Source organism: Fusarium pseudograminearum (genome assembly GCF_000303195.2).
Source record: "Fusarium pseudograminearum CS3096 unplaced genomic scaffold Unplaced3, whole genome shotgun sequence".
Classification (NCBI taxonomy): domain Eukaryota; kingdom Fungi; phylum Ascomycota; class Sordariomycetes; order Hypocreales; family Nectriaceae; genus Fusarium; species Fusarium pseudograminearum.
In genome coordinates this window covers 1-11,758 of record NW_017607577.1, presented here as the reverse complement: position 1 = coordinate 11,758, position 11,758 = coordinate 1, and the positions used below count along the sequence as shown (strand labels likewise).

At 27.1% G+C, this 11,758-nt stretch overlaps 4 protein-coding genes across 4 annotated transcripts, besides 33 other annotated features; 2 read left to right on the top strand and 2 right to left on the bottom strand.

The window, feature by feature from the left end:
- Positions 1-830: a mobile genetic element.
- On the top strand, positions 260-776 carry FPSE_06343 (uncharacterized protein; the record flags this gene model as incomplete). The annotated part of the gene is made up of 6 exons (XM_061988444.1): positions 260-267; positions 328-340; positions 421-431; positions 486-506; positions 566-593; positions 769-776. Coding segments are annotated over 6 exons (89 nt in total), but the record flags the coding sequence as incomplete, so codon positions are not given.
- Positions 831-848: 18 nt separating the features above from the next.
- Positions 849-884: a repeat region.
- A 92-nt stretch (positions 885-976) lies between these two features.
- Positions 977-1,086: a repeat region.
- A 209-nt stretch (positions 1,087-1,295) lies between these two features.
- Positions 1,296-1,457: a repeat region.
- Positions 1,458-1,585: 128 nt separating this feature from the next.
- Positions 1,586-1,758: a repeat region.
- Positions 1,759-2,016: 258 nt separating this feature from the next.
- Positions 2,017-2,137: a repeat region.
- A 512-nt stretch (positions 2,138-2,649) lies between these two features.
- Positions 2,650-2,733: a repeat region.
- A 5-nt stretch (positions 2,734-2,738) lies between these two features.
- Positions 2,739-2,787: a repeat region.
- Positions 2,788-2,793: 6 nt separating this feature from the next.
- Positions 2,794-2,895: a repeat region.
- Positions 2,826-2,910: a repeat region.
- A 37-nt stretch (positions 2,911-2,947) lies between these two features.
- Positions 2,948-3,040: a repeat region.
- Positions 2,954-3,074: a repeat region.
- A 304-nt stretch (positions 3,075-3,378) lies between these two features.
- Positions 3,379-3,433: a repeat region.
- Positions 3,434-3,527: 94 nt separating this feature from the next.
- Positions 3,528-3,622: a repeat region.
- A 354-nt stretch (positions 3,623-3,976) lies between these two features.
- Positions 3,977-4,074: a repeat region.
- A 111-nt stretch (positions 4,075-4,185) lies between these two features.
- Positions 4,186-4,222: a repeat region.
- A 109-nt stretch (positions 4,223-4,331) lies between these two features.
- Positions 4,332-4,507: a repeat region.
- A 47-nt stretch (positions 4,508-4,554) lies between these two features.
- Positions 4,555-4,598: a repeat region.
- Positions 4,599-4,853: 255 nt separating this feature from the next.
- Positions 4,854-4,972: a repeat region.
- Positions 4,973-5,054: a repeat region.
- Positions 5,055-5,082: 28 nt separating this feature from the next.
- Positions 5,083-5,110: a repeat region.
- A 49-nt stretch (positions 5,111-5,159) lies between these two features.
- Positions 5,160-5,290: a repeat region.
- A 69-nt stretch (positions 5,291-5,359) lies between these two features.
- Positions 5,360-5,426: a repeat region.
- A 409-nt stretch (positions 5,427-5,835) lies between these two features.
- On the top strand, positions 5,836-6,505 carry FPSE_06342 (uncharacterized protein; the record flags this gene model as incomplete). Its single annotated transcript, XM_009259460.1, has 6 exons — positions 5,836-5,845; positions 6,075-6,082; positions 6,148-6,160; positions 6,275-6,287; positions 6,399-6,456; positions 6,503-6,505. 6 exons carry the CDS (start codon positions 5,836-5,838, stop codon positions 6,503-6,505), a joined length of 105 nt encoding a protein of 34 aa, XP_009257735.1.
- Positions 5,989-6,177: a mobile genetic element.
- Positions 6,250-6,286: a repeat region.
- Positions 6,369-6,612: a mobile genetic element.
- A 202-nt stretch (positions 6,613-6,814) lies between these two features.
- Positions 6,815-6,866: a repeat region.
- Positions 6,867-6,913: 47 nt separating this feature from the next.
- On the bottom strand, positions 6,914-8,276 carry FPSE_06341 (uncharacterized protein; the record flags this gene model as incomplete). The annotated part of the gene is made up of 9 exons (XM_009259459.1): positions 6,914-6,943; positions 7,010-7,022; positions 7,379-7,388; positions 7,509-7,515; positions 7,722-7,726; positions 7,816-7,861; positions 7,931-7,938; positions 8,051-8,072; positions 8,271-8,276. 9 exons carry the CDS (start codon positions 8,274-8,276, stop codon positions 6,914-6,916), a joined length of 147 nt encoding a protein of 48 aa, XP_009257734.1.
- Positions 6,945-6,974: a repeat region.
- Positions 7,529-7,711: a mobile genetic element.
- Positions 7,728-7,766: a repeat region.
- Positions 8,041-8,092: a repeat region.
- Positions 8,051-8,112: a repeat region.
- Positions 8,140-8,167: a repeat region.
- Positions 8,277-8,963: 687 nt separating the features above from the next.
- On the bottom strand, positions 8,964-10,724 carry FPSE_06340 (uncharacterized protein; the record flags this gene model as incomplete). The annotated part of the gene is made up of 1 exon (XM_009259458.1): positions 8,964-10,724. The coding sequence occupies one exon, from the start codon at positions 10,722-10,724 to the stop codon at positions 8,964-8,966; it is 1,761 nt and encodes a 586-aa protein (XP_009257733.1).
- Positions 10,725-11,758: the final 1,034 nt, after the last annotated feature.

Here is an 11,758-nt window from a genome sequence, read left to right as displayed (position 1 = left end):
TTTTATATTATAGTATTTTATTATTCTTTTTTTAATAAATTCTAATTTTATTTTTATTTCTTTATATAGATTTTTTATATCCTCTGCCTTAATTCTAATAATAAGGTTATTTATTAGTATTTCCTAGGCTATATAGTAGCTATTAGATATAAATCTAAAATTAGTATAAGCTAATATTAATCTTATACTTTTATTATAGGCAGTATTATAAGCTAGTTATATAATAGGTATCTTTTTAATCTAATTATTTTATTTATAGTTAATATAGTATTATAGGTATTATTTTAAAACTTAATTTATTCTTTTAATCTATCTATCTGCTTATAGCTAGAATGCTATAGTAAGTTAATAGTTAAATCCTAAATAGGATATAAGTGCTTATTAAAATTTAATAGTAAATATTAGTCCTTTATTTAATAGGATTTCTTAAGGTAAGCTATATATACTAATAATATATCTATAAAAGATATATATAAGTTCTTTAGTATCTATTGCCTCTCTATAGGGTAGGTAATAGGAGAATTTTATAAGATAATCTATAATAACTATAATACTATTATAAAAGATTTTAATTAAGGGTTCTTCTAATAAGGGTAATTTATTAATAAAATCTATTATAATTAAATCCTAAGGTTATTATATTATTAGTAAAGGTTATAATATACTATATAGTTTATAGTATTATATTTTTATTTATATATATATATTATATTACTTAATTACTTATTCTATTTCCTTTCTCTTATATTAGTATCTCTTTTCTTATAGTTATTTAAGCGTTTTAATAATATTTTAATATCTATATAAAGGGTATAAATAAAATTTATAAAAGAAGTTACTATCTTTAGTAATTCTAAAAATCTTTTTATTTATTTTATATTTAAGGTATCCTTTAATAGCTTTTTATATTATTTTCTCTAAGGTTAATCTATTATAAATAGGTTTTATTAATTTCTATATTTCTTAATAGTTAAGGTTATAATTTATTTCCTTATAGTAATATTTAAATATTATAGAAAATCTATTATTATTTTTATATCCTATAAGTAGTATTTTACTATTATAGTATTTATATATATTTTTTTTCCTAGGTTTTCCTCTTACCTAGTCTATAAAGTCGCCTAAAGGCATTTATTCCTATATTAGTCTATATTATAGTAGTAATATAATTTCTTTTATAGTTTAAGTAATTATTTATACTAGTTAGGTAAATTAGTATTATCCTTTTATATTCTTTTTTAGGACTTATTCTTTAGATTTAATATTAATATTAGTTTTATAGTCTAGTCTTTAACTAATAGTATCTATATATCTATTATTTAATCTTTTATAGTATATAATTATAAAGTTAAATTTATATAGGTATTTAATATAATATAGTTATTATTAGTTTAGCTCTTAAATAGTAATAAAATGTAAAATATTTTAATAATTAATATAGATTTTAATTTAATAAAGGCTTCTTATAAAATAGTATTTAAATTCTTTAAAGCAGTTAATAATAGCTAAGAATTCTTTATTATAAATAGAGTAGTTAAGCTTAGCTCTATATAATTTATATAAGTAAAAGGCTATTAGATATAGCTTTTTATTATTATCTTATTAATTAATTTATCCTTTTAGAGTAAAATTTAATAAGTCTATTTCTAATTTAATTTCTTTAGTAAGGTTAAATATAATTAAGATTAATTCTTTAAGGATTATATTATATAATTATTTAAATATATCTTATATATCTTTTAATTAAATAAATTTATAGTCTTTCTTAATAAGTTCTATAAATAGATTTATAATCTTATTAAAATCTCTAATAAATTATCTATAGTAGTTAATAAAACTTAAGAAGCTTTATACTTCTTTAATAGTAGTAAGTATTAGCTAATTTTATACTATAGATATCTTTTTTTAGTCTATTTAGATTTCTCTTAATAAGATAATATATCCTAAGAAGTTAACTTTAATAATATAAAAGTAACTTTTCTTTAGTTTTATTAGTAAATTAGTATCTTATAGTGCTTTTAAAACCTTATAGATATATTCTTTATATTCTTTATTATTATCTAAAAAGATTAAAATATTATTTAAATAGTAAATTATAAAAATATTAAAATATTAATATAAAATATTATTAATTATTCTTTAGAAGGTTATTAGAGTATTTATAAATCTAAAGGGTATAATTAGGTACTTAAATAATCTAAATTTTATTCTAAAGGCAATTTTCTATTTATTGCCTTTCTTAATATAAATTAAGTTATAAGCTCTTTTAAGGTTAAGGGCAATAAAAACTTATTTCCCTTATAGGTAGTCTTTAAGTTCTATAATAAGTAGAAGTAATATCTAATCCTTAATTATAAGAGTATTTAGCCTTTTATAGTCTATAATAAGTTATAGTTTTCTATTTTTCTTAAGTATAAATATTATAGGAAATCCTATAGTAAATATTAATTCTTATATATTACCTTTTTATAGTTCCTCTTTTAGATATTCTTTAAGTATTATAAGTTCTATCTTATTAAAGTTATAGATTTTCTAAAAGGGTAAATTATCTAATATAAGATAGATCTTATAGTTTTAGTAGGAATACTATAATACCTTAATATTAAGTTCTTCCTTAAATAGTTTCTTATAGATATAATACTCTTATAGTATATTTTTAAGTCTATTTATTATTTTTAGTTATTATTTTAGTTATTTATTTAATATTTATAGTTAATTCCTAAATAATATAAAGGTCTTTTTAATTCTTTTTATTTTACCTTATTTTTATTTATATTATATTCCTTTTAGAGGTAAATAAAAGCTTAATTTACTTTTAGTTTTACTATTAAATTTAATTAAAGTTTAAAATCTTATTTCTTTATTTATTTTTAAATTATTTAATTTATTATTAAAGTAATCTTCTATATAGTTAATCTAGCTAATTCTCTAGTTAATATCTTATAGGTTATAGTAATATAACTATAAGTATTTTAATATTAAGTTATAACTTAATATAAAAATAATATTAATATTAATATTTTATTTTTAAATTTTAATAAATATCTTAAGGTAATTAATCTTATAAATAATAAGTCCTTTATTATATAAGAATAGCTATCCCTTTAAATTTCTTACTAAATAAAGGTAAATCTTAATTTTCTATAATAGCTTTAAGCAGTTAACTATTTTAAGGTCTATTGCATTAATATTAGCTATATAGTCTATTAGTGCTATAAGCTATATGCTTTTAATTTATACTTTTAGTTTTAAGTAGTTTTATTAATTATTCTTAATTACTTATAGAGCTCTTAGGGATATTATTATATCCCTTCTGCTCTTATTACTATACTATAGCTCTATTAATATAATAAGCTATTATCTTTTCCCTAGCTAAGGTAATATAAATTATATTCTTTATTATAATATAAGTTATTATTTAAGTATTTATTTTCCCTTTTTAATTCCTCTTAATAGTCTATAGTAAGTTAGTTATCTTATATATTTTCTTATTCTTAGAGTTACAGTTTATAAGGCTTAAAAGTAAAATTTTAGTCTTTATTTACTTCTATATTTTATCTCTATTTTTAAATTAATTATTTATTATTTAATTCTTTTACTATATATATATTTTACCTCTATTAATTAACTTATTTTCCTTTCTTAATATAATCTAATGCCTTATTTTAAGTAATTTAATTAGACTTTAGGTATATTACCTAATAGTTTTTATATTTTTAGTAGATATAATACCCTACTATATTAATAGGGGTATAAGCCTTCTAATATATATATTCCTTTATAATAGTAGGAAAATAGTTATAGCTAATTTTATCTTATTTATAGAGTTTATAGTAATATATAATATAGGATATTTAAAAGATCTATATATAATCTGGACTTATAAGGTATCTTTAAAGTTCTCTTATTATAATTAGTTATTTTATAATAGCTTAGCTACTTTTTATTTCTCTTTAAGTTATAGAATAGATATAGATATTATTATCTTATTCTATTTTTACTTTTTCTTATATTAATTCTTAATATATTTATTTCTTATTATCTTATTATTATAATCCTTTATTATTATATTATAAGGTTATATTATTAAACTAAGGGTTTAATTTAGCTTCTATATATAATTCCTAGGCTAAATAGTAGAAATTTTCTTCCTTAATAAGTTATTTAGCGCTAGCGCAATTAAGGTTATTATAGTAAAGTTTAAATTATTTTAATTATATTAGGATATTATCTATCTATATAATTCCTTTAAGTATAAGTTAAGTATCTTATTAAGAGATAGCTATTTTTCCCTTATAGGTAACTGTAATAATAATACTATTATAGCTATATATTACTAATTTTAATATTAGCTTCTATTAACTTTCTTTTTATTTTATAGTATTATTTCTTCTTTTTTACCTTTATTATTTATTAGCTTTAGCTTTATTTTTAGGCTTATTATTATAAGCTTTTTTAATTGCTACTTTATATACTTTTTCTTCTTTTTAAGCTATTTATTACTATTATAGGAGTTTTATATAGTAGATATACTCTTTTTATTTCTTAAGCTCCTTATTATATTCTAATTATAAGTTTATTAAAATATCTATATTATAGCTTAACCTAATTATAATAATTCTCTTAATTAAGTATATAGCTATTTAAGGCTTATTTTCTTTAGAGTTAATACTTTATATATTCTTACCTTTAGGTATTAGTTAATACTTTTAGTTAGTTTTTATAGGGTTATAGTATTCTTTTTCTTAATAACCTTTCTTACTATAGTTTTAGTATATTAATAGTAATCTATTTACTTAAATAGCTATAATATTTATAGGTCTAATATAAGTTCTATAAGATATATTAACTTATTATATTTTCCTTTAGTTAGTATTATTTCTATAGTTATTTAGCTAGTTTTAATTTTAGTTAAGTTAATATATATTTCCTCTTTTAACTATTTATTTTTCTTTTTATCTTTTATATTATTAAATATTAATATTAATAATAATACTAATAAGCTTATTTAAATTCTTAGGCTTTAATTTAATATTAATTAATATATCTTTAATCTCTTCTTTAAGTCTAAAGTAGATTTAGTTTATATATATTACTTTATTTTAATTAAGTTTAACTACTTAATAGCAGTATTTAAATAGATAGGTAATAGTAATACCTATTTAATATAAAGCTTTAATTTTAATTTCTACTTTTTATTTTTTATTAATTAGTCTAAATATATTAATAAGTTCTTATTTAAAGTTTTTATACTTATTATATACTTATAATATTATATCTTTATATAATTCTTTAGGGTTATTAATAAAGTTATAGATAATAGGTTCTATAAGTCTTTAAGCTTTTCTTTTAAGAAAGCTTATAATATATTAAGTTCTTATTTTATTAATATAAAATTAAATAGGGTAATATATTTAATAATTATAGACTGTAGTAAGGAATCCTTAGAGTTAGTTTATATTCTTATTATATAGGTTAAGCTATTAAGGCCTAAGAATTTCTCTAGGGTCTTTTCTTATAATAATAAGTGCTATAATATATTTAATATACTTTTTATAGAGCTTTTAGCTCTATTTAGCTTATTCTTTAAGTCCTTAAGTAATATCTACTAAATTAGCTATATTTACTTTTAAGTCTTTAATTTTTCCTTTAATTACTTTTAAGTTAAATTTAGCAGTATTAAGAATCTTATTATAATATTTATTAAGGATTTAAATCTTATATTTAAGCTTTTTAACTTTATCTTTATAGGAGTTAGAGATAATAAATATAATATTATCCTTATTATTATCGCTAATACTTATATCTTTAAGTTCTTCCTTAAGGGTTAGCTAAATGCTAATAGGTATTACCTTTAGATAAAGGTTACTCTAAATAGTAATAAGACAGTTAAGAGTATTAAGTGCTATTATATAAAGTATTACTTAATATAGATATAATATAGTCTAAATAAGAGCTATTAATATATAATAGGTATAATTTTTAAGAGATAAACTAATTTATATTAGATTTATATTAATAGATATATAAGGCATTATTATTAAGTAGTTATAAAGTATTATATCTCTTAATAGTAAATAGAGTAAGTTAAGTATATTTAGGTAAAGAAGTCTTATTAATAGCTAATAAGCTAATTATACTTAAAAGGTGCTAACTAAAGGTATATATACTTAAAGGGAATATATAAGGAATAATAAGTATTAAGATAAATTATTCTTAAAATACTATATTCTTAGGATACTGTATTCCTATATCTTATATTTTTATATATTAGATATTAATATAAGGTAAGTAAGTATTAGTTATTTACTAATGCTTTATATAATGATTTATAGGGTATATATAATATAAGGATTTAAGGTTATAATATTACTTAAGTTAGTAGCTAATATAATTTAGGTTAAAATTAGCAATAAGCCAGAAGAAATTAATAGACTAGAAACTTATAAAGCTAAAGTAATTAGAGAAATATATAAAGAAAATAGATAAATAATATATTTAGTAAAATAGAAAAACTACTTAGAAAATAAAAATATATAGGAATTACTAAAATACCTAATTAATGCCTAATAACTCCTAAAGAACTTTTATCAGTAATATTAAAAAAAGAAAGATTAAGGAATAAACTAAAGCTAAAGGATTTAAAAGTAGACTACTCTATAGCAGCAGATTAATCTTAAAATTTACTAGTTAATATAGCTAATTCTAAAGCAGCCTCTTTATCCTTCTCTGCCTTTTCTAATTTATCTATTAAACTTAACCTATATTAAATTATATCTATTCCTTTTACTTCTACCTAATAGTATTAATACTGTAAATAAGTTATTTTTAAAAACTAAGTATTTATCTTATTATAAATATAAAAAGACTTAGCTTAAAGATAGATTAATTCCTCCTTAGCAGCCTCCTTATCCTACTCTAAATAACACTTCTTATCAGTAAGCTAATAAACTAATATTATATTAATATAAAAACACTAAAAGAACTATAAGAAAAATCACTTACTTACCGATAAAGATAAACTATAACTATTATAAAAATAGCTAGCTTTTATATAAGGCTTATAATAATTAGACTTCTTAAGATTAAGAATATACTAATTAGCTAAACTATAACTTATACAGTTTAAATATAATATAATTCTAATACTAAATAAGGAAATAGTAATTAAAAGGGTATAATAGTTCTTAGTAGATTTCTTTTTTATTTTTACTATATAGTTAGTAGATATCTTAAAGTAAGATTATAGGTTTAAGTTTAACTTATTAAGGTTAACTAATAAAAAAGAATATTATAAATTAAGCCTTAAGGATAAAACCTAAAGAGGGGAAAGATTATATTATAATCTAGTAGCCTAGTTTAGTTATACTATATATACCCTACTTTTTCTATTAATTATTTAATATAACTACCTAATATAATTAGTATTAAGAAATTACAATTAGTATTAATCTAATATAATTAGTATTAATCCTTCTAGCTTAATATTAATCCTATAATAACCTTACTAATTACCTAAAAGCACTTAAGTATATATACCTTTAGATTAGTATTAGTTAGTATACTTAGCTTATTAACTATTAATAAGACTTTTTTACCTAAATATGCCTAACTTGCTCTATTTATTATTAAGAGATATAATACCTTATAACTGCTTAGTAATAACGCCCTACACATCTGCTAATATAAACCTAATATAGACTAGTTTATCTCTTAGAAACTATACCTATTATAATATATTTATTTAGTATTAATTAGTATATTTAGCTTATTAGCTATTAATAAGATATTTTTACCTAAATATACCTTACTTACTGTAACGGTTGCACCTAACCGTTAGGCCACAGGGCAAAAGATCGGGCTATAATCACTATGCTAGCAATTATAGTGGTGCTTACAGCTGCCTATAGAGCCTAATCGTAACACTTACTCTATTTACTATTAAGAAATATAATACTTTACTACTGCTTAGTTATATACCTTATAACTCTATAAATATAAACTAATATAGATTAGTTTACTTATTTAGAAACCTAACTGTTATACTTACTTATTATATATATTATATATAACTATATAATTAGTTAATTTAGAAAGAGTATATTAAAAATAGCTTTAGTTTAATAGCCTTAGAAAATCTTTTAATTTTTTTTTCTTTTTATATATAGAGGTATAGGAGTATAAGGCTTAACCCTAACCCTGCTAGGAGCTCCTATATCTTTCCAAACACAACTGAAAATTAACAACCTAAACTTATTATTAATCCCTACTTGCATAACGGATAGCCTGAAATGGAGTTTAACTGTGAAATATGCTAAAGAAAATAGGATAAAATACGTAAACAAACATTAAAATGGCATTAATGCATATCAGCAAATTCCTCACGCTTTGGCCTACCCTTACGCCTTATTTATCGATTTTGGACGCATTTTAATTGTCATTTTTTAGCCAGCATTAGGAGGCCATCCGAGTCCTGTCCACACTTATGTAGCAGGTCCTCAAATCTCATTATAAATCTTCTTTTGTGCTCCAACCTCCTACATATCTTCATTATGTATTGGGCACACGATTCCTACGTATCAGAGATCTATGGATAAATGCCGACGTCGTCGGCCACCCTGGATCGACACAGCGCATTCTGGCTTTCACAACCGGCCCAATTAAGGTCATTGATACGGATAACGAACTGTTCACCAGTTTCCAAACAAGCCTGCAGACTATATTAGAAGGAATAGAGGAACATATGAAGACTAAAGCTGCTGATACTGGCCAAGCCTGAGATTAGCCTACTCAGAGAAATAAACTCGTTGTGTAAATAACAGTAACTAAGCATAGTAATATACTACCAAAAATGTGTCAAATGCGAGCTGCATAACATATAGTAGCAGGGCCCAGTCTTGCGGATGATGACCAAGAACCTATGCGTATATGTATTGATGAGTAGGCCAAGGGCCTGGGCGTGCTCAGAAAGAACTGTCAGAGTCGAAAAAGATGTCTTCAGACTCTGTCGTCGTGTCTTCTTCTGATCCCGTAGTGGAGGACTCTTCGACAGGCCACTTATTCAGACCCGCTCGCTGTTTTGCTGACACTGGACAATTTTCTTCCAAAGCCTCCCTCACCATCTTTCGAGTTCTGGATCTAAATATCCGACGGTGTGAAACCACAAATAATGCCGCGTTGTACGCCATGTTGGTGTCCACAATGTTTGACTGCAGAAACACGTACAAAAGTCGAAAGGCCGAATCTCGTGCGATATTCTTGAATCCCCTGATTTCTCTTCTCTCCTCTGGATCCCACTCGTCCTTACCTCTCCTCATGTCGTACATGATGTCACGAATGGTGCGGCCGTCAGTGACATCGATAGCAAGAGAATCGAGGGTGTCGCAAAGAAGATGATACTGGGAGAGCTGCATGGGCATGCGGCGAAAAAACTGTCGAAATCCCTTATCTATCCCGTAGCTGATCACTTCGGAGTAAGGTACATCGCCGTACTTGGCTCCCGTCGTTTCTATGGTCTTCCCTTGACCTCGGTCGAGTGTGTCGGACACCTCTGCTTCTTCATGTGTGCTCACTATCGTCGTCGCTTGCGTATTGCCTCTTTCTTCCCATTTAGAATACAAGAAGTGAGGCAACATGTCTCCCTTATCGGCCCGGTAAAGTAACAATTTGCTTCCGCCTTCATATCTAACGGTAGCTTTCCCGCCAGATTGCCTAGCCAAGTTGGAGATTGTTTTGATTAGTGACGCTAACCGCTTCAGGTCATTCTGGTTAAGCTCTTCCCATCTCTTGATGTGAACTTCTACGTCCTCGACTTGGGATACTTGAAACTTCCCTCGATAGTGATATGCTCGCACAAGCTTTGAAGTTTGGGATACCCAGAGCTGTGCTGCAACTTCCTGTATGGGCAAGGGTCTGCTAGTTGCTCGGGTTTTGATTTCAAGGATTGACTCTGGAGGCACCACTCGACCATCTTCCGTGATGGCCAATTTCGATGTGACAGGATTGACGTTTGAGACGCCTGTGGCTGGCGACAAAGATAAACCTCTCATGACGGCCAGTAGAGGGTCCTCTTGTGGACTTTCGGTTTTTACTGAATCGGTCTTATCGGTAGCCACGTATCCGTCGGCTTCGTAGCGTACAACGAAGTGTAGGCCACCAAATCGATATGCGATGATCCTGTGGTGGCCAGTGCTATTATTGACCTGCTCGATGGTGTATTCTTTTTCAAATTCATGACCAAAGCCGCGAAACTCATCTTGCGCAATAAACCTAGTAACCGACGTCTCATCTCGGCGAAACAATGCGGTCGTCCCGATGACCTCTACCCCTATGGTAAATGGCTCAAGATCGCCAGGGGCCAAATCAGAATTGATGAAGGCGAGTAGCTTGCGGATGTTGTTTCGATCGGTTACAACATCAACAGAGCGGATATCGAAAGAAGGATTTGTGAGGTATAAAGCGCGGAATAGCGGCTCAAGCGGGCTTTCTGGATAACGAGCTTGGTTCTGATTTATGTAATATAAGCCCGAGTCCTTTTGGAGCTGTTTGGGGGCCTTAGGGGCTGACCAGAGAGGTGGGCTCCCCGGGACAGCGATCGTGGCAGTGGGCCTTTCAATCCAGTTGTAGGACGATAGATGCCTTACGTTGGTAATTGATGCAGTGGTGCAAATGCTGGAATCTCCAATATTACATCTATCGATCTCAGCAATAACGCTAGATGCCATGGTAAGATCAGATCACTGTAATAGTGATCTATCCTTATGTAAGGCAATTATTGAGGACTGGAAACATGCATGGTGAGCTCTTCCATCTTAAGCAAAACGTCAGCCCTTGAGGGAACCCGCTATACGCGCTTCGTGTTGACACACTGTTTGCTGGGACTGGCTCGTATAGCTACGGGGAGCAGTTTCCGGTGTCCGATTGGCGAAGTGACTAGGTGTGTTGCACAACATATACAACAGTTTCGTCATTCCGTAGTCAAAGCGCTCCCATATGCAAGACTTCCCCAAAGTTTCCCGTGGCTGCATATTGATTGGCTTCACCGTTGCCACGTCGGTGGCTCGCAGGTCATACATTTGGTTTGACAAAGAAACGAGCACTTTGACCAGCGTGTGTCCTCTTATATCCCATGGTTGTTAGATGATGGCAATCATCAAGGCTAGACTTTGCAAAGGTTCTACTCACTTGGAAAAGTATGAGTGGCAAGATCTGCATCCCCAGCTTCGTTGTCCTTTCTCGAGACTTGATAGCTTTCACTGCACTGAGGGGTTGTTGGTTGGTGACGAAATATGTCACACTCTTTTCAGCTGAGTTCCACCCACATCCACCGACGTGTCTCGACCCTAAGTCTGGGTGCACTCAAATGACGTGACTGATGTTAGGATCTGCGCTATTCTCTGACTCATGCATACTGAAAAGGATGCCATGACTCTCACTATACGTCACATTCACTATATGGGATGCTGCATCCATCTAGTCCTACACACACACAGACACACACAAGTCTATTACGCCCGGTAGGCCATTGCCTAGAGGGCTCGATTAGCTAAAAATAAATACATCTCGCTTGTTATTGCCTTGATCTCGCCAAGCCCATGTGGTTCTTATCTTGTTCTTTCCAGGCTAGTTATCGCTCTTCTCCTTACTTGGGTAGGGCCTAAAGATCGCCCCTCCGTGCTTTCGTTACGACCTTCGGTATCCGTGCTAGAGGCACGGGGGGTGCACTGACCGGGCAAAGGGGTGCACTGACAGGGGGGGG